The sequence below is a fragment of the Semicossyphus pulcher genome, unplaced genomic scaffold (assembly GCF_022749685.1).
Source record: "Semicossyphus pulcher isolate SPU_LCO1_2020_fin unplaced genomic scaffold, fSemPul1.0.p SCAF_5, whole genome shotgun sequence".
NCBI classification, from domain to species: domain Eukaryota; kingdom Metazoa; phylum Chordata; class Actinopteri; order Labriformes; family Labridae; genus Semicossyphus; species Semicossyphus pulcher.
Genome location: NW_027211726.1, coordinates 14,199,988 through 14,221,775, shown reverse-complemented (window position 1 = coordinate 14,221,775; position 21,788 = coordinate 14,199,988). Strand labels below are relative to the sequence as shown.

General features: G+C 42.5%; 1 protein-coding gene across 1 annotated transcript; it reads right to left on the bottom strand.

The window, feature by feature from the left end:
• Positions 1–361: 361 nt before the first annotated feature.
• Positions 362–21,581, bottom strand: LOC138609040 (E3 ubiquitin-protein ligase RNF19A-like). Its single transcript, XM_069681645.1, has 10 exons — positions 21,455–21,581; positions 11,344–12,197; positions 6,340–6,548; positions 6,045–6,189; positions 5,618–5,780; positions 5,421–5,535; positions 5,052–5,210; positions 3,883–4,102; positions 3,634–3,777; positions 362–3,404 (listed from the first exon to the last, which is right to left on the bottom strand). Exons 2-10 carry the CDS (start codon positions 11,940–11,942, stop codon positions 2,615–2,617), a joined length of 2,544 nt encoding a protein of 847 aa, XP_069537746.1. The 5' UTR covers positions 11,943–12,197; positions 21,455–21,581; the 3' UTR covers positions 362–2,614.
• Positions 21,582–21,788: the final 207 nt, after the last annotated feature.

The following is a 21,788-nucleotide window of genomic DNA, read 5'->3' as shown; positions in this document are numbered from 1 at the left end:
TACCTCTCCCATGTCAGCCCTATGACACTCACAATAATGTAAATCTGTATACAGCACAATGTGCCACAACCTTTATTATATTCATCCTGCATATTAATTAACCCTTTTCCCACTGATTTCTTGGCCTTCAAAATAAAAGCATCAAAGTTTAAACTGAATGAAAACCCTTGATAAGAGGCTTGAAGTGTTGCTTCGTGGAATGTAAAGAGCATGTACTGTATGTAAATAGTTTGAATGCAAATGTAAATAATAAACCGCTATGTGGTTGCTTTAATGAGCTTTTGTCTGTGTCTTTGTATATTGTAGTATAAAAACTAAACTACATGTATTGCCAGAAACATAGCAACAAATTGACAACAAGTTGATTGAGACTTTTATTGTATAAGGATATGCATTTACATGCACATTATAAAGCAAATAATTCGGGAATATATACTTTTTCAAAGAGCGAAAGCTTCTTTTGACCAAGTTAGAAAATAGACCTGGCACTAGTCTTCAAATAATACTATAAAAAAGTCACAGGAATTAAACAGGCGTCTTGGACAGAAGGAACATAAAGAGGTGAGAAAATCCTGCAGCTGGAGGCTTTTAATTTGAACCAGAACTTTTTTGGTCGCGACGTTTCTGACGACCGTGTATTTACTTACAGACATCTCAGTTATCTGACGCTAAAAATGCTAATAGCTTTGGATGGAAAAATGTTTTATTGCAGGACCTGATCAACAACACAGGTAACATGACTTCTGCTACTTTAGGGATATTTTCATGAGATTATTCCTAAAACCCAAATTAATATTTTAGCCATAGGATTCCGACTGTTGGGGAAAAAAATACAAACGGGGTTAATCCAGGGTTGTATTGCCGTTTTTTCTGATCTGTAGAGGAAATTTTTGAACCTTTATAAACTAAACTTTCCCCGTGTGTTAAAGTGAATTTCTGTTCTTGGGTAAAGTCCTCTCCGTTTAACGGTTCTGCCAGGTGTATTAGTCTAAACTGTAACAGCCTGAAAGCAGTCTTTGGTCGGCTAAACAAACTAGTGACAGCTAGCATTAGCACTCAGGGGAGAGTGCGTATTTAGCATCAGGTTTCACGCATTTTACGAGGTAAGTTTAATTCCTTCTTTTCTGATTTTTATGTTTATAATTTGAAGACGTACATAATGAGGAAATGAACATAAAATAAAAACACTGTATAAAGGATTTAACCTCCAAAAGGCACTGCGGGTCCAACAAATATAAAATTCTTTACACGAATCAATTGCAGGGATTTAAGAAAAACAAAACACATTGTAGTTAAAATACACTCAGAAGATCGGAATCAAAAGTTATATTTTGATTTGGGTTTTACCGAGCGAGAATTAAAAATGTAACCCCGTTATTTGTATTATACATTCACTACTGAGTATGAAGATGGAGGCGCTCAAATACACAAGAGCAGTTTCTCATTGCACCTTTATCAGAGCTGAGTGGACACACCTGCTCCGGCTGAAAGCTTCGTTTTCTTATTGCAAATACGTTGTTTGGTTGCCTTTACAGTTTTAGTGACTGGTTGCTAAAACATGCCCAGGAAGTTGTAAGAAATGCTACAGTATTAATTAGAAAAAATGGGCTTTTCTCAGTTACATTTAAAGTTCCCTTACTTGTATATATCTCTCATAGTTCGGTGAAGCAACTCTCTTAAATCTGCGATATTTTAAAAAAGGGAGATGGGCTTATGTTTGAGTCGTTATCAAAATAACTCCCACCCAATTACACAAAAAAATGTGGACCCAACACGGGGCTTCAACATTAAAACCAACTTTCCCAAAATGGAAAATAAAAATAAGCAAAAGACAAAAAGCACAAAAACGTTTTAAACAAAAGCAACAATAATATTTTTCTTATAGATGATTATGGAAATAGAAAAATCTGCTACTGTATTGACTGGTCCCTGTGAGGTACCACAATCCTTTAGCTGTGTGGTGTTTCTCATGCCTTTTTAAGAAGTAGCAGAGCAGAGCTGGTGGCACAGCGGTGGACCACAGTGATGACATATCCATCCCTGATTCATGCAAAAACCCCAAAGACAAAAAAAGATTTTTGCAGATGTCACAAAGGAGAACAGGTTCAGGCTTTAAGGTAGCAGCTCGACTCCTCTATAAAAATAATCTCAGACACCTGCTCCTATCCAGCTTCATCAGGTCTGCTTTCTGTTGAGCTTGGATACAGAAAAGAGGGGGTCAGATTTTGCAGATCATCATAACAGCTGGATGGGCCGTCTGCGGTATCTCACCACCCTGATAACACACTTACACCCGTCCACTCACATTCAACTCTACCTTCTTCGCTGCTCAACTTGACTTCTCAGAGCCAACTTTGACTTTCCTGTGCTCCTGTTTACCTTATAAACAAATCCCTCTCACACTTGGAACTGGACCCTCTTTGTAACGGCATATTCTGACATTCACATAACATTCCTGCCTCCACAGCAGGGTAAAAATATAATTAGACTTTTAGCCTTTAACTTGACCACCAGCTTCCAAAGATGCTTCACTCAAAAGTGAAATCGGTTAATAAGGCTAACTGAGCTAGCAGTGGTAACGCCGCCAAAACACCCAAAGAGTAAGCGAGCTCCTCTATATATCTGTTTGTATGCAGCGCCTCCGTGTTGGGCTGACAGGCTGTGCTGCAGTGGTTTTGGTGGTCTCGTCTTTCTCCGCCTCTGTATCTGCAGCAGCTCCTCCGCTCTCCTCGCTGATGTACAAAAACGTCCCGCTGCTTCCCTCTTTAGGCGACGCAGGAGGAGACGTCGACAGCAGGCGGTGAGTGAAGGCTGCGTGGCTGCTCTGAGGCGGATAATTCTCCAGGCGGTCGTGCTCCACCTCCGGCAGGGGCGCGATGATGATGTCGTTGAAGGTGACGGCGGGTTGATGAGGTTGGGGGTCCGTTTGGGCGGAGCAGGATGGGTGAGCTGGTCTTGAGGTTTCAGGGTCAGAGCAGCTGAGCTCTGACGAGAAGTGGCTGCAGTGCGAGTCCGCCACCGAGGGCAGGCTGCCGCTCAGAGACGGGGAATCGAACTCGGAGGAGTTGGTGCTCCGCTGCTCCAGGAGCTGCGCATCCATATCTCCCCGCGACTCGTTAATCTTGGTGTCTCCTTTGCTGCTGCTGCTACTGCTGCCTCGCTTCCAAAGCTTTCCTTTGCTCCTCTTGCCCCCTGAGGTGGAGGGCAGGTAGCAGGGGCAGGAGTGGTGGTCGTGCTGGCCACAGCAGCTGGTGGAGGGGCACGAGCACGCACCGCCGCTCGCACCTTTAAGGCCGGCAGTGCTGCTGCTACAGCTGGCTTCATCCAGGCTGCTGCTCGCGCTGCAGTGTCTCACTTTGTCCTGCTTGGACTCCACGTCTGCCTGAACCTCCAGACTGTTGTCCCTGCAAAATAAAAGCATCCAAATTCTTTCTTTGGCCTCTTTTATGAAGATACACCTGCATATTTATTAAGAATCAAGTTACCAAATTAGAAAAGAAACACCTCATTTGTCTTGTATGTGATTCCTGCATCATATTGTGTTAAAGCAGAAAGCTCACAGCAAAGTAAACACTGATTTTAAAAACAAAAGGCGTCAGAAATGTGCTGCTGCAACGAGGACCGACTGCTGACCTTTCCAGAGGCATGTAGGCATTGAGGATGGATCCCGCCATGGCTTTTGTGCTCGCGTTGTCACTCATCGTCCCCAGACTGACAGTAGCAGACTCGCCGCTCAGACTGCAGCGCTCCTTCTGGACGTCAGCCTGCACTTCCATCCTGGAAATAATGATTGACACAAGAATTAATTCAAGCTTCTGCATGTTCGTTTTATACCTTTTTATCAATAAACAATGTAGAGATCTACCAGGTCCAGTGTTTTACCTGTTGTAGCAGCTTCCAGAGAGGCTGCCGGTGATGCTGGTTCCAGCCATCGCTGTGGTGCTGGCATTGTCGCTCATGTTGTCCCGCTGAGTGGAGCTCATGCCGCAGCGCTCCATGTGACTCCCGCTGACACTCAGGCTCAGGCCCGTCAGGCCGCCGACGCTCGCTCCGTCACCCAGGCTGGGATTGTTGAGCCGCGTCTCGGCCACTGAGGTCGTGTCTGTGGAGAAAAGAGGAAACAGGAAGTGTAAATTTATAGATCTAGGGAAGGTTTTGACTTGGACACAGTTGAAAAAGAAAGAATAGGCCTCAATAAACAACAGAGGTCAGTTTGTTCTTTTGAAGTTTCATAGAGGACTTTACTGACTTTAATTGGCCTTAAATTCATCCTGTGTGATTAATAAAGTGTGAATGTTTGTCATCAAGTCTCACACCTTATGTTCCCGGAAAGGTCCCTGTTGTCATTTAGATTCATTATCATCATTGCCAATGTTGACAGAAGCGGCGAGAGAAACAATCTATCCCCTAAACGCCTCCTGGGAAAGCAGGACCGGCCTCGACCTCACGTGGCTTTCAGTTTGACAGTGACAAACTCACGCTGACAGGACAAACCCCTGACACCGCGCCAGTTATTTCACACCCTCACACTCGTCTCTCCCATCCTCCGTTTTTGGCACTTCACGGGCTATGAATAATCCATAACTACACACAAAGGCAAAGAAAGATAAAGGTGTACTTGTGCGAGCCAAACAGAAGTTGCAAATGTGCCAGAACACAAAGCCACCGCAACCCTATTGACCAAACAATCAGGCGCTGTTTGTGACGTCAAGAGATTATAGTGCCATTAAAACGATACACAAGCCAACAGTGTCAACAGGAGATTAAAGGTTTAAAGTGTATCTGAATGTTTGGGTTCTCCTGACGAGAATAACTTAGCAGTGAAGTTTGAAAGGAGACAGAAAGTTTCATGGTTTATATTCTCTCACCTGATGTTCTCCATTTTATGTGTGTGGTTGGTTTTTACACATACATATAATTTACATACTTTATTTTTAAGCCTATGTCCTGTATTTCACCAACTGTGAGACATTCAAGGTAAAGCTGTATTTCTGTCTCTTGTTGTACATCAGTGGCATTACTTTCTTTTTCCATCAGTCAGACATTCTCACCTGTGGCCGCGGCCCCGCTACCGATGTTGTCATTTTCATCATCAAACTCGATTCGCACTCCTTTGCCGTTGCCCGCAGACACTCCGCAGCCGCCGCTCCTGCACAGTGAGATCGGGACAACTCCGTAGACGTAAGCGAGCATGATGGGGACACCAATACCTGCAAAAAACAATAAGTAACATTTTTATTTAAACAGTGGAAGTTTGAGTTTTAGACTGAAAATCAAACACTATAAAAAATCCAAGTTTAGACATAAATGGGATGAGACAAATGAAACCCCAGATGATGCTACGACAGGGTTCTCATAGTATAATAAAGATGCATAGAGGAAAAGCTTTTGTGAAAGAGAGACAAACGTTTCTTTCTCACCAACTGTAACTGCTGCGACCACAGGCGACACGATCACAGAGAGCGTCACTCCACCAGCGATCACCAAGTTCCTCTTGTGCTTCGAGATGTCCTTGCCCTCGTAGCGATTATGGATCTGAGGAGGACAATCATATTAATTACCTTAAAGAATCAAATTTGAACACAGTTTTACTGCTAGCTCGCGTGTTAGCTCTCACCTTTCTGCCCACATAGACGGGGATGCCAATGATCATGGCGGGGATGGCGATGCCGGCTATGAGGGCGATGCCCACAGGAGCGCCAACCAACGTGCCGAGCTGCCAGAGGATCTTCTTCTTTCTGCTCCAGGGCTTCTTCCCCCAGAAGGTGCAGCCTGACGGACTGAGGGGAGGGAGAGAGGAGACTGTATTAAAAAAATGCCTTTATTCTCATGTCACGGTTATGTGGACCTGTTTTAAAGAGAGGGCTTTGGGGTGATCTTGTGACTTGATCCCAATCCAAAGAGCACCACAAACAAGCTCTTTCCAATGACAGGAAGCGCCCTTATCTTATACCTAAGTTGATAAACTAACCTTTAAAATTACAACACAAATTCTGCTTACTACAGCGTGCATGTGAGAGTGTTTTTCTGTACGTTAGTCTCACCTCAAATAGTGCAGGTCGGAGATTTCCTTCATGCAGAGCCAGCAGAACTCGCAGCCGCAGACAGCACACGTCATGTGATTACAGCTCCCATCATTCATCTTGATGATGTAGGCAGCACAGCGAGGGCACGGCTTGATGTCATCACCTTGTGGAGGTTGATTGAGGGCGAAACAAGAGAAGCGTTTTGCAAACAGGTTTTTTTTCAGTGGCTATTTATAGCGCGTGTTGCATGTCTGGAATTCATCGGTTCATCAGTAAGAGGCTAAGGGCGAGCAGGTGTTTATTAGTCTGTTACCTGCGGCTCCGCTCTCTTGGCTGTAGCTGAGGGAGGAGGACCTGAAGCTCCTCAGACGGAAAGTTTGGGCCCTTTGTTGCCGCGCCGTGTCGCAGGTCTGGTTCGGATGCCAGAGCTGTTTGCAGTGGTAGCAGAACTCTGTGCCACAGCCCTCACGCCCACAGGTGATCTTTGGGCAGCTGGCACAGCCGAACGCAATGACCGCATAACTGAGAGAGAAGAGGAAAATCAAACCAACAGGGAGGTTAGTGTGAACTGATAGGAAAGCTTGGATGTAGTAGTTTGGCTCAACACTAGGGGTCAGCAGGGATAAAAATAATAAATCTTTAATGCTGTTATTTACATCTTCAGGATTCCAACATTTTAAGCAGTATGTGTCACGTATGACAGGAAATGAGCCGACTTTCCGTAATGATTTCACCAATGAGCTCTGTTAAATAAATCAGTACTGGCACGATCAGTTCTGCATGACTGCATGTCACCATAGTATCCCTCATCAATCATTACAATGGTCTGTTTGAGAGCTGATGAAAGGTACATGGCAAGACCGAGGCAAAGTCCACTGCTGTGCTTTAAACATGCAAATCTAATACAACTCGACAAACTGGCACAATAAAAATCCATTCCTAACACAATTACTGCCTCAAATAAATTATCTGTGAAACAAAATAAATCCTCTCTCTCTTGATTGCTGACTCATACTACTCATGTCCCTCTGCTGTGGATAAGATGAGACATGAATAATCATTTAGTTGAAGGAATGCTTTAGATACAGTAGAAAGGACAGCAGAGCACCTGGCCTATTAATAAAGTAAGCATATGTATGAGAGCCTCAGTTAAGCCCTGGGATTGTTGCAGCCAAAGCGCATCCCATAGCAGGGTTATCATGGGAACACTAGAAACAGATGATAAGGAAAAACAAACACTGGGACTGACGTATAAAGCGGACGATGTAGAACAGATGTACACTTGAAATCACTGTGAGCAGAAGAAATAATTCATCTATATAAGAATCATGAAACCCCTAAAGCTGATCAGCTCAATCACCGTGGATATGCTCGCTGCAGCACAGCACAAATTCCCTGAAGAGGATCAAAGTGAAGTACACAGCAGCATCAGCTGATGCACACACGACCACAGCTCCTGGCTGATACACAGGGCCCTTAACTTAGTCGAGATCTTGTTTGAAATTAAATTAGTATTTAATCCAATAGACATGCTGACATCAGCTGATACCAGAGAAGCAACAGTGTTTGTTTGTTTGTTTCTGCAAAATACGTTTAATTATCTTGTAAAAATCCTCCCGAGGAATCTCCTCCTTCTCCCTCATTAAAAATTCCTGAATCTGCATAGGCCCCGCCCACTATGCACATTTCCAACCACCCCCTTCGTCGTGAAAACGAAACACGTCTCTGCCATCGTTTAGTGGCAACTTGTTGAAGCTTAGCTAGCTTGAAATGTAGTAATTAGTAACATTAACGTTAACGTTAGTAGTCAGTAGTCAGTTTGCAAAAATTACGATGACGGTTACAGCTGGCTCGCGCATCGCCAAAGTGGTTGCCATAGGTTACACATAATGATATGCATAGTGTCACCCCGTCCATTAACGGGATTGGCTCCTTAGGTTTGTGACGTCTCAACCCTGCCAATCTGAAAACGTGTTGTTCAGCCTGTCCTTGGTACACTGCAGTTTAAAAGCAGACAGGCCCAGCCATGGAGATGACTGCTGATGTTGTCCCTGATATGTCTTATAGCACATGAAGAACACCACATGAGGATGTCTACAAGGTTAAACACTGGATTTTCACTGGAGGGGGTCTTTAATTTGGGAATAAACAAGAGTAACTCTGGTGAAGCAGCACTTGTTATATTAATTTCCTTCTTATAAAAACGGATAACTTGTACCAAAACAACATGTCAATTCTTGAGAATAGAGGTTCATATGATTGAGTCGATTTATCGCCCAGCATTTTGATAAGTTGTCCAAGTTGTTATTAAAAACAACAACAAAAAAACATTTGATAGTTCTTCCTAATTGTGATAACTTAGCTATTTTTCCATTCTACTTTAAAGTAAACAAACACATCTTGGCTTAAAGCAGCAATTCTCCCCTGGAAAAGGCCAAAGTTGGTCAAAGCTGGTGTTCTCTGTAATCAGTAGAATAGAGAAAGTTATACATACAGCTCGTGGTTTCGCCTATTCTACATTCCTACAACACCCAGCATGCATTGCGCCCTAATGACTTTAAGGGATTTTTAACCGTATATTAGATGTTTTATAGACTTGTAAATTGGCAATATGTCAATAATGAGAACCAAGAACTTTAAGGTTACCTGGAAAATACCTTAAAGAGGTGATGAAATTGACAGAATAAAAATAAGTTTACAGTAGAGCAGGAAGATTTTTTTTAAAAGCCTTCTTTTGCATGATTAAATCAGAAACTACAGCTGGTTTGACCCTCACTTGGTTAAGTTTGGGTCAAAGTTGATAAAAAGATAAGAAAAGTGATAAATAAGAGTAGGTTGGACTGTGGTCACAGATACGTCTTATGGTGTTTTTCTGTGTCATGGTGTCAAAAACAGATGCACCGGCTCAAACTGATGTCACGGCATCACTTTACGATGCTTTAGTCAATGTTTCCCTAGAAACTGACACACTTTGCAGTACAAGTAGTGATAGCGTGTGTGGGCACCATATAGCTACGGAGGACTCGGTCTAGACAGTGTCCAGACAGTCTCCTCTAACACCTTGGTGCGGCACACTGATGACAAATGGTGTTAAAGTCATAAAGTGAAAGGCAGAACCTCCAAATTGACCTTTGGTCAATGTTGTTTGGTTTGGTTAATTTGGTCTGGTTTTATTACTAGCTTGGGTTTTCTAACTAAGATTACAATGTTTTAACATAAACTATCAGTGTAACAACTGCAGTCTTGTTCAGTTTTGAATCATGCTTTTGTGCTGATATCATGTGGTCTGCCTCTGCAATCAGATAAGAGTTAGAAAACACCAAAACAAGCCATAAACTTGGCGAGCGCAATTATATAACATAAAAGAATGACAGCGTGAACCCGTGGAGCCGGAGCTTAACAGATTAGATGATGAGAGCAAGGAGAGCTGAAACAAGCTCATGAAAGAGCCATTATTCCGACACACAGGGTCAGCAGTGTTGATGCAACACAGCCAAGAGAGGGTGAAGTCATTACTGGACTCAGCAATCACTCAATACTAAACTAACAATGGAGACTGAATGCAAGGAATGTGGGCTCGCAAGTGCTCCAAAACTCTTATGAAACTCTGTACATGAAGAGTTTCTTTAAGACTCTTATGCGAGCATCGGCATAAGAAAGAACATTAGGTTCAGACTATTGCAAATACACACGAGCTGTTCAGCTATAGCTGTGTGTGTGTGGTAGTATGCATGGCCTAAAGATGCACTAAACGACAGGTGAAGCACGGTGACCAGGTTAGCCTCAGTCAAGGCCCCTGTGAGCAAACTGTTGAATCCCTACCCGCTCCAAACATACAAGAACCCCGACCTGACCCTCACCTACAGTCGTCACCTCCTTGTGAAAGAGGGAAACCAGAGCATAGTTTTCTCTCTCCAGAGTCCAGACAATCAACACACAGTTTCAATAACATCTTGTTTTGGATGGAATGTACTGAGGTTTGCAGAGCCTCATCTGGCCTCAAGATAATAATTTCCACTGCAATACTCCTAATGTAATACAGTGACCTTTTAGGGCCACTGCAGAACAAATAACTGTTACATGGCTGAGAGAGGGGTTAGAAAAAAAATAAAAAACTTTCCAGATTAAAGTGATAATCTCCCAAGATTTTCATTTGAGTAAATGTCTGGTCGGTCACTATCTTTCCATGAATGAGGTAACACAATGGTGATTGAGCCTATGGCCCACTGATGAAAGCCTTTGCATTTGCAGTGTTACAGACTGGGTGTCTGGTGTGACTTTCCCAGTGTCCAGTTAGTGACACTTTTTTAAATGACCTTTCTCTGCCAAATAACTGGAATTTTGTTTTCTTTTTTTCCCACTTTGGTCATTAAAACATTGTTTTAAATAAATCAACTTCACTCAAATGCAGTAATTACAATATGAATACAATAAATACAAGCACACAAAAGTGTTGCATATTCTCTAATGCAGTGGTTCTCAACTTGTCTAGCCTCAGGACCCACCCCCGACTCCTTCATGACGAATCACGACACAGATTTCTGACATTTTTAAAACCTCTCAAATTGATTTAATGAAAGATTGTGCAGTTTGGACCTGAGACGGAACAAAACATCACATTATGTCAACATCACAAAACACAACAGTGTACTGGTCAACCAGAATGACCAGCAGGTGGCAGTTCAGAAGAGGAAAATATTTCCTCTAAATTAGCAACCCTTTTTTCTACAGAAATAAACTAAAAAAAAGTGCACCATAAATGTAACTACTGTCAGGCTTCAAGAATCTAAAAGCAACTGTATCTACTACTGCACGCAAGTCATAGGAAATCCGTCTCCTTCAAAATAAAAGCGCAACACAGACTTTTAGCCACACAGCCGCAACCCACTGAAAACAGCTCTATTATTTAGTGATGTATATCTATAGCAGATAACACCTATGTGCTTAGAAAATGACAGGTGTATGGCCTAATAAAAATAGGCATCATCTTCACTTGCTGCTCACATATTTTTTGTCTGACTCATTATTTGACAGAACAAACCGGTCTATAACTGCTACGAGTTATTTATAACTCAGGCATCAATGCGGAAGCCGGGGTGAACTTCTTCAAAAGGGCAGATTACAGCCTAGAAGTTTCCTCGATGTGGCTGCGTACTTTGGTATTTTTGGACTTCTGTGTTCTTCAGAAGTATGAAACATGAAGTGCATCTAAGGTAACTGAAATACAGATTTTTTAAATATTAAATCACGTCATATTTTATATAAAAAGTGTTTTCATTTTGTTTCCTTTAGTTTTAACCTTCAGCTTTATGCTTACCCGCAGTCCGGCGCGGGGCACCAGCGGCAGTCGGGCTCAGCCACCAGCCACCTCCTCAGCATGAACTCCTCGTACTTCTCCATGAGGGCTCTGTCCCCCAGGATCATGCGGATGTCGTGGGGATTGAAGCGCTCCGAGCACTCGGGGCAGCAGATGTTGACACGGGACTCTGAGATCTCGATGCGCAGATACTGCCGCAGACAGTCGGCACAGGAGCGGTGGTGGCAGGTCATGATGTCAGGGAAGCGGTCGCGCGTGTGGCGCAGGAGGCACAGAGGGCACTCCATCAGCTCTGATGAAGAACCCGACACTGATGAAGTGGATACTGCTGCCAGGGCAGACTGGGCAGAGGTTTTATCATGGAGAGTCTCTGGCTGGATGCTTTCCGTGCTGACAATCCCGTCCAATCCAACTCCAGCCTGCAGATTTCTGGACTTTCGCTTGGGGTCGCGGTCATGCCGGCGCCGGCGACTAAAGAGTGAGTGCAAGGAAAGACGCCGCTTCTTTCTAACTGAGGGGAGGCTGACAGAGGAGGCAGCAGAGTGAAGGTCTCGCTCTGAGCCTGTGCTGCCATGATGCTGCTGGTGCAGGCTGCTCATCGCGCCAGAAGGGGCGCCGCTGGTGCTACAACCAGAAATCACCACATCAGGAGAGACAACCAGGAGAGGGATGAAAGAGGGAGGAGGAGGACTAGGGTTCGAGGGACAGGATGGTCGGGGGAGGGGTCTGGGAAGCTGTTGGCTAGGACATAGTGGTTTGAAGCTGGTGTAGGAGGTCTGGAGGTCGGTGGGGTTGTCTCTCCCTGGTTGGAGTCACAGTGACGAGATGAAGATGTTCAGAAGTAGGACACCAACCTGAGAGAGGCAGAAAAAAACAAGGAAAATCAGGTACAGAGCCAAAGCTGAATGCATTAACTTTTAATGATCTGCAGCAAAAACAGAAGCATCATGTTGTGGTGTCCATTAGAATCAATCAACTGAAGATGCAACACTGCAAATCAAAATCTCAGACAGGACGGTGTTTGGTCTCTGTGTTAAGGAGAGGCCATCCCTTTGATAATAAGAAGTTCTCTGGCTCGCTTCGGGCATTGTTGAGGCGTTTCTTGTGTGAATGTGCGCATGTGCATGCGAAGCAGCTTTATATGAAATGACTGCAGGCTCTCCCCAGAGTGCGCATGAATCATCTGAAGGCAAAACAAGACAAAATCCAGTGTTTTTCCCATCGTCGATCTCAGATGTTGCCACAGCTGTGTCGGCGCGTCTCTAGAGCAGCCACACCTTGTATCTGATGCTTCCAAACGCTCTGATTTTACACAGTATGAAAAAGTAGAGCAAAGAAAAATCATAAATCTTAAGCTTTAGTTCACTTGTTTCAGGTCCCTGTTGAGGGATCCCTTTTCCTGCTAATGGATTTAGATAATTTGGATAAACTTCTCTTGGCCTTGGACCGGTTCCCGAAGAGTAAAACTAATGGATAAAGCAGAAAGAATGAGAGCTAATTCCCCACTATTTGCATTTCAACATGAACATTGGCACTTGATTCTGTGCTACATCAATAACACCCAGGCTCCAATTGGAATAACAATGCTGCATAAATGAGCTTAAACTCACTAGAGACACAGCTGGAACATTTTGAGATTTAACCGTAAAGTCTTTGGCACATTTTTCAGGTCAGCCTGACCTGTTTTGTCCGAAATCCACCCAAAGATATTTGAAATCAATAACAATGGCTGAAGCAGGTTTTAATACGGCTTTAAAACCATGTCACGTGTTTCGTCCTCGTATATTTCCAACTCATCTGTCAGTTCTGTGTTTCTAAACATCCTTGCAAATGAGGGAAACCTCAGACTCGCATAAAATCAGTCAGAAAGAGACGCAGCAGCTGAGGTCCATCTTATTAAAACACAATGCCATGTCCATGGAGTCGACGACACACAGACCCCCATTTGTTGGTTTATTAGTACATTTCAACACTGCTGAACACACTTTGAGCCCTCTGGTTAAATGAGATTGTATCCATCTTAAGGCAAACTCTTGCAAGGTTTAAACCACCGGAATGTGAACTTGGACTGTCCCCAGATCAGGATTTTTTTCATGGCCTTTAAAAGAACAACTCAATTATTCATACACAGGTCATGTCCTCAAAAGTATCAGCGCAAATTAACCTTTCAAAACCCTACAACAAAATACCAAATAGGTCAAATGTCGGCAAAGAGTGATCACCCTCTGCTTGTGTATGTGCTTAACTATGCATGTGTGTGTTTGTCATTAGGGACTAATTTCAGGAAAATTCCAGCGGGAGCCAAAAGGTGACTAATTAACAAGCCTGCTGCAAATCTCAACTGGGACGGCAATCCAGCAAAAGAGCAAACGTTCACTGTTGTAACCTAGAAACCTCGCTCTGACTGGCTGCTGGGTTCTCCTTCCCTTCACCGTGACACACAGGCAGCAGTTACCTTTTACTACGATTACATTAAAGGAGAGTCTTTATAGCCACATGGCCAAGAGACAACTTCAGTCTGGTGCCTAGAACGCCATCAGATGCCGTCTCTCCTTCCTCCTCCACATCAGCCAAGTTCAATTTATCTGCATTACGAAAATAGGTTTGAATGCAACCAAATCATACCAACCAATGCTACATTCAAAGGGTTGTAGGATGAATGTTTAACCTCAAACCTGTGCAAGGTAGAGTACATGGAGAAGAAACTCAAAGCTACTTAACACGGCACATTCTGGGTCACAGAAACAAGGTTTCCAAAGCTGAGCTATCAAAATACAAAACTTTAGTCCACTTCTTAAACTGAAAATGGACAGGCACAACTTGACCCAGTATGAACCACGTTATTTCTCAGTGTTTACTTTGGGTCTATGCCACAAACCTTGATTGTAATACAATAACAGAGCTATAAAAAATTTTAAGGTCACGTTCAGAGTACTGCCACTGTGGTATCAAGGTGATAACGCAGCTGTTTGGACTGCTAAACGACACTCCAAGTTGTAGATCCGCTCGATATTCTCAGACAACAGCATCACACGAGACAACAGAAGTTGGCAGCCGTATTTAGCCGTCTAAAATCTATACTTGAATTTTATGTTAAGTTAACCTGTGCTGAACTGTGAACTAAGAATAAATTAGGTTTTAAAAAGTCTAACCATAATTGCATCTCGTGAAGCCACTGGCACTGCAGCCAAGTTGTAAAGAACAATAATGTGTTTTAATTGCACGTTCTGAGAGTTTAAGAGTCGCAATTAAAAACCCCAAAGCTGCAAATGCAAGAAGGCAAAATACCAGCGGGTAGCAGGACACGGGACGATGTGCGGCGACATGATGTGATACGTCAGAGATGGTGCGTCTAGGCAACGAAGCCACTAATTCAAACACTTTAGAGAACTGAATTGGGAATCCTATCCGATTTCCCTGCGGTCTGAACAGACTGTCTGCACTGCTATTTGCACGTGACTCCTTTAAATGTGTGTCAAGACTTTACCCAACTATTGCTGCTACTACTACTACATGAGGGGACTTTCCAAAGCATACGTTTGAGAAATAGAGATCCACCATCCCAAACTATAAAGCTGTCAAGTTGCACTGCAGAAGTCCACTGTCACATTAGACACATACAGTGAGGAGCTAGTTGCTAGTAGCACCTGTATGAGCGGCCGGACTTAGCATTTCAATCCATCTCCAACTGCAGCTCCGATCTGATTTGCAACTATCCCACTTCAGGTGATTGTTGTCCCGACTTTTGACTTCAGTCTGGGTATAAAATGGATAATGATGCCAGTCTTAAAACAACCAAAGATAAAGTGTGCTCAATTTGAAGACACTGCACAATACTGTAGCTTGAAAACCAGCACAGAGTGCAAACTGTTGGACTTTTTTCCCAGACATCCCGAGGTGTCCTCAATCCTAAATTAAGCCAGTGACCATGAAGGCAACTTCCATTGTGAGGCTTTTCTGGTACTGCTGGTTAAAGTGATGTCCTTACACTATAATTCCACATCATAACAAAGCTTGATGATGTATGAGGTCAACTAGCAAAGTCACATGAGCAAGAGGAAACTTTAACAAGAGAGAGGAGCAATTTGAAGCAACCCGCAAGTGAACGTGAAATTACATTCCCAGGGTGTAATTAAACTGGAAAAGCCGGCCACGGCACTGTACTGAGAGTGAGTGGGACTTTCCGTGTGACTGCGGTCATGTGTGTGTGTTTGCGATTGTGTGTGTGCACGTACATTTATGTATTCAAGTTCTGTCGCTCCAGGGCAATCATATGCAACTGCGGATCACACACACTGGGATGGTGTCCCAGTTCCCAAGACAACCTCGGGGCAGGAAGCCTACTGCGGCAGAGTAAATGGCTTCAACCGTCCGTCAACTCTTAATGGAATCACTGGGTGTGCATCAGCTGATGCTGAGTCGTGATTACTGCTATAATATGATTTTAATCTGGGGTTTTTTTTCTACTGGAGACAGGTCAGCGTGAGGTTACTGAGATTTTTTAGGGAGTTGCACTATAATTTAAGTGCTGAGATGGAGGGAAAAAAATAGTAACAGAATGTGTCACGCGGGGCTGCAGTGGTAATGGTTTTAACAAGTGAAGCCCTTCAAACCACGAAGCAATAACATGTTGGCTCTCGCGCAGCAATAAACAAAATAAATCCAGGTTTTCCATGGCCTGTAAATTTGCAAAGAGACAATTAGGTGCATAACCAAACTGCAAAGGAACATTTATATTACAGGTCTGCGAGTACACACTGGCACGTCAAAACCTGCGTCATAAATGGGCTTAGTAATTTTTCAGACTATTAATAAGCTATAAACAGAACATGGTAATCTCCCAAAGAACATCCTTCCTGAATTTTTATATTAACATTGCTCCGCAGTGCTTCTTCTGTTTCCAAAGTAAACAGAAGATCAGCAGCACAAATACAAGCAGGAAACACTAAACACGTCCCCACTGCAGAGGCAATTCTCTTTCTGGAACTATTCAATAAAAAAAATATACGACCTTTTCCTGACTTGAGACTGTATCATCTCCTTAAATCATAAAGTAGGAGACAACAGTGAGGCGTGTCATCTTCCAGAGTCTAGTCAAAATGGCTTTACAGACCCAGATACATGGAGAAGTGAATAAAACTTAGGATTTATGGATAATACATTTATAATATAAGACATAAAATGTAGCTCTTGTCAAGGCCAGACTGTTGTCTTGTTGATGCTGAAGTTTGCCAGGCTAAAACACTAGGTTATTTGTATAAGCCTGGTTCACTGTTGCATGTAAAAAAGGGGGAAGCAAACATTTGTTTACTAAATCCTGTTAACAACCTAGTGGCCACTATGAAGTATTACATATAACATTACAAAAGCATTGTCGATGAGGATTGCTTAAAATGAGAACATGTACTTGAATCTTTCTTCCTCCACCAAGGTGCAACCATTTTTAGGTGCGCACCATGTGACACGCCATCCTCTTTGTACTCGCAACTTTAATTATTGCTTTGTGTTTTGGTCCTAGTGGGTATTGGGTAATCAGGAAGACATTAAGAAGGTAACCCTGCTGTGTTTCTCAATACTGAAGTCCAAATTTAGGAATACAGGATGTACACTTCCTGGGATTTTAAGGGTTTTAGTAACCCATGCCTTCCTTCAAAGAAATCCAACACCTAACAATGATCAGCTTCCAGCACTGGAAACGAGCGTTTCAAAGTGTTCTTCCGCAAAGCGTTCATCACGTAAGCTAATTTCCGGAGACATTCCAGCCAGAGGACAGACTTCCTGATCATGACAATGCATTCAGCTACTCAACTTGGGGCGGAGGAACAGCCCAGAGACTGGATGGCAAACCCTTTAGAAAAGCTACTTTCTTTTTTTTTTACATAACTTGTTTACCTTCAAATATTTTAGCTTATTTGGAAACTGTCACAGCCATTAACAGAACAAGTTATTGTTAGACCTCCCAGCATTCATGCGGTGCAGGCCAACTTTCTGTCAGCTGGCCATCGAAATAACCCTGTAGCTTTATAAAACTCTATGTAGCCTATTTTCTGCCAGTCAGTATTATAATAATGTGGTGTTTTGAGAATGGGGACAGGGGGTGCTGGAGTGAATGTCTCTGAGGCTGTTTAGGCACTATTTACTAAACAGTCTGATATACAGTTAACTGTGCAGGGAACTTTCCCACTGAATCTGAGCTCTGTGACGGGTTAATGCTTTGTTTAGATCTAAAGGTCAGTAAAACTATGATTAGAGTAGAAATTCTCTGCAGTATAGAAATTGTTTGTCAAGTCAAAAAGATCTAACCATCTAAAATCTAACTTTCCATTCAGCATGTTGACAGCTACAGAGGGGGAAATACCATTTACATGCTATAGAGGGGTATCTATGCCGCCTGGTGGGGTTCTGACAAGTACAACAAAGAAGAGGAACCACATCATGGATACATTCGAGTATGAGTCTACGCTTTGCTGCCTGTTAATTCCAACGAGAGCTGGATTTATTGGGAGAGAGTTTCACACACTTCTACACGCAGTTCCTACTTTCAGGACTGCTTCAAATAATGACTTAGATGAATCTTAGACGTTCAAGACATGTATAGTTACTTAGTTCTGCAGCTATGTGAAACAAGGTAATAAGTGAAACGCATCTGACCATATTTAAAAAGGAACATTGTACATAAGACAGCAGCTACCTTTAGTGTTCAACCACTTCCTAACCGACTTCAACTTTTGATAGCTTTACAGGATATGAAAGGAGTACACTGACTTTCAGCTGCTGATCAATCGAGAAGCAGTGACAGGATCATTTGTCAGATTCTCATTGTATGATTAGCAAACTTGGAACAAGGCAGTGAGACACAGCAGTATTTGAGCTTCCCACCCCGAGTGTGACGTCAGAGGAAAATGATCACAGTGTAAATACGGTGGATTGGCATGAACGTGTTTGCACGTGTATCCTAGTTCCTGTGCATGCGACTAACAAAATGGTGTCCCTCTCATAGACCACGTAGGTGCTCCTAGAGAAAACTCCACAGGGAGCCTGTAACAAGAAGAACATTTTCTCGCCAAACCCTGAAGCATCCTCCATGCTGGCTTGGAGAGTCCTTGGCAAAAAACCACTCCAACTTCTTCTCCACCTCTCCCCTCTCTGAGAGACTTGACAAAAGGGGTGAGGATGTCCTGAGATGCTCCCCAGAGGAAAATCAGACGTTGGGTTTGTGGACCTGTGACCCTGCATCTCTATTAGCATAAAGACTCTCAGGTCCCCTTCAAACCATATGAGCTAAAAGCTAACTACATGAGGAATACATGCTGAATAACGTCAGCCTGCTGCAAACCAACTAATCTGAGCTCCTGCAGGAACTAAAGGGAGAGCGAAGTACCTGACTCATATGTGGTGCCATTTTTTAGTGAAGTGAATTACCCAGTTGCAGATGCTTTTAAAGTTGTCACTTACCACTGCCTGCGATCAAATTATTAAATTCATTTCCTAATTGAACCAGAATGTGTTGTATCGCATGAATCTACTCCCTCTTCATCTTCCCATCACTGGAAACCATGACAGTCTCCTCCGTGTATCTGCCTTTTCGGCTTAAGCCTTTTCACCCCAAACAGCCAAACAGCAGGGGGGAGGAAGCAGATGGGTGGTGTGATGGGGGAGACAGCTCTGCTCCATTCTGTGCTACAATGAAGGAGGACACTATTCACAATTTAGCAGCAGTGCTGGCGCTCACTGTATAAACGGAGCACAAATGTCACGATTCGACTGCTTTAGATTCATTTAGAAATTTAAAGAGGAGTGTGAGAAATTCGTGAACATAAAGAAAGCTCTTGTTGACCATATTTGGAAGCACACATACTATAATTATTCGAAACAGCAATTAGAATTGCCTTCAAAGGCCATCTGTGAAAGATAATTTCCAAATAATGGTCATTATTACTTTGCAGAACTAACTGGTGTATTATTAAGAGGACTAAAAGTGGGTGTACAAAGCATTGTTATCTAAATGGAGCATGTTTTAAGGATTTTACGATCTAAAGACGAACCTTTGATTCTTAGACTAAAGATAACCATAGGTTGTGATAATCCCTTATTTTTATGGTTCCCATGTGACAAAACAGACAAAGACCGACTGAAACTAAAAGGGACATTCAATTATGCTGTTGACGTATTTGCTAAATGTCACGTGTATTAATGTTTGCTCGCTCATTCATCAAGCCAAAGGAAAAGATAAGTGTCTGAGCTTGTAGATAGGAGACATTGTTGCAAAAAAAGCAAATGTTTGCTTCAATCCACAGTTCCAGGGTCACAGGCTGCTTAACTGTGAGAGCTCACCGGATCATACAAATACAGCTTCAAATGTAATGATTTGATTGGCTGTATAGGCACAGAACTTGAAAGTGAACATCAAACCGACAGTCCACTGGTATATAGCATAACATATTCCATGATCATGAATTTATCCCATTTGAATAGAAGATTTTTTCAGGTCTGTCAAAAAGATCTAAAACAGACAGCGTAAATTATTATTCAAATAAAATGTAATCAAAAAGTTGTTACCTACACAGCTGGCCGGCTAATTTAGGTATTGTGCCTTGGACTAGTTTAGACGTGATAATTATTGGCCTACTTTCTATTTCCAGATTAAAAGGTGTGGTTCAAGCCTTATATGTAAATAAGCTAAGAAGACAAACAAGGCTTGTCTTCGTCATCATAACTTCTCTCCCAAGAAAACTATGTGTCAATATTTGGGTAAAGAGCAAAGACCAATACACTGTCTGAAAGTGTTATGTCTGCCACAAAAGGTCACATAACATCCCTTATATTGGTGCTAGGAAATGCCACTGACGGGAGTCAGAGCACGGCGTTAGTTTGGGGTAGTTTACACACAGCAAGTTTGAGTCTGGATTGAGTTTAACAATACCAGGACATCAGACCAAAGCAAAGTACTTTTATGACTCACAAATGGAAAGCTCCAGTGAGGATGACACAGATTAATTTAGCATGCATGCTATAAAAGTCACACAGTACATAAGGAAGGATTGCACCCAGCTAGTGACGTGTTATCTATTCAGGAAAACATTGTTGACTGAGCTATTAAGTGACGATAGAAAAACATTGAAGGAGAGCTTTTCCATTCACTGAACCATTACATGCCTGTTAAGTTCAGAGCAAGTCGCAATCACTCTCAGACTTAATTTACACTTTACATCAGGATCACTTCATGTAAAAATGTAGAGCAAAAATAAATAAGTACAGAGAATACGGTCACAGTTGATCCTTGCACTGATTGATAAGTAAAGTGCAAATGACCAGTGTAATTAAGACACTTACAAAAATTAACGAATCCTAAAAAATTTTTAGTTACACTTTTCAGTTACAGAAACGAAAGGAACCAGCCTACCAATGACGTGGAAGTTATTAATGCAACATTAATGTAGCTTTAACAATAATGTTGTTGTCTTAGGTGACTGGGCTGATATATAAGAGAAATGTCTCCTATTTTAACAACAACGAATTTGTGAACACGCCTTTAAAAGTCCTGAACCGCGAGAGCAAAAAAGGTATAGAAATGTGAATAGTTTTATTCATATCCTTATATTCCCGACCAACCCTCGTAACTACGTTGTTAAAAACAAGTGCATGTTTTACAAGTAGTGACAACATAATTATACATCACAAGAAAGTAAAAAATGCAACAAATATCTCACCCGAATCTCGACACAAGAAGGACTAAATTGTGTTTACACTTTCCACCAGGCTAACCACTATTAGCATGCTAGCTAACGAATCCAGATTTGGCTAGCAGGAAGCCCGAACTTTAATCACCCAGAGAGTTGCTGTATAGATGAGCTTGGTGTTTCCTCACTCGTTAGACAATTACATCGACAATATGGTTTACCCACGTAAGTAACCTTAACGGCTATAAAACTTTATCTGGTGCTAGCAGAGGCTCAACTGAGTTTAACGAGGTGTCTTTACGAGCTAACAAAGCTAAAAACTGCTAGCTTCCCGTGAGCCTCGAAGAGGAGGAAGTTCTGATCTGTGTGATAAAGACCAAACGTTACCGTTACTACTTCTTACTTTAAACATAATTCTGCTACACACTCACCTTTAAATTTCCCCTGGTCTCCTGTTACTTTACGGCAGAAGTGTCGCTATCTCCATGTCTCCGTAAGCCGTAGTTAAACAATTTGTTGATAAAAACTTCGCAGGACAGCCAAGCTACATTCCCCGAGTGAGACTGACTGTTGTAGTGACGCCACAGAACTAAACACTTATAAAAACATGCATACTTCCGGCCTAAAAGCCTGCTTTTCAAAATAAAAGACTGAACTGTTGGTTTCCATCAGTCATTGGTTTACATACACTATCATCGCTTATTGTAATTACTTAAAAAAGATATAACTCTTCTCTGTTGGGGTTGATCAGTGATGAGTATTGAT

Coding starts and splice junctions, on each gene's coding strand:
- LOC138609040 (XM_069681645.1), bottom strand. CDS start 11,942: ATGAGCAGCCTGCACCAGCAGCATCATGGCAGCACAGGCTCAGAGCGA. Junction 5,211..5,420: donor GGTCGCAGCAGTTACAGTTG/GTGAGAAAGAAA, acceptor TGTTTTTTGCAG/GTATTGGTGTCCCCATCATG. Junction 4,103..5,051: donor TAGCGGGGCCGCGGCCACAG/GTGAGAATGTCT, acceptor TTTTCTCCACAG/ACACGACCTCAGTGGCCGAG.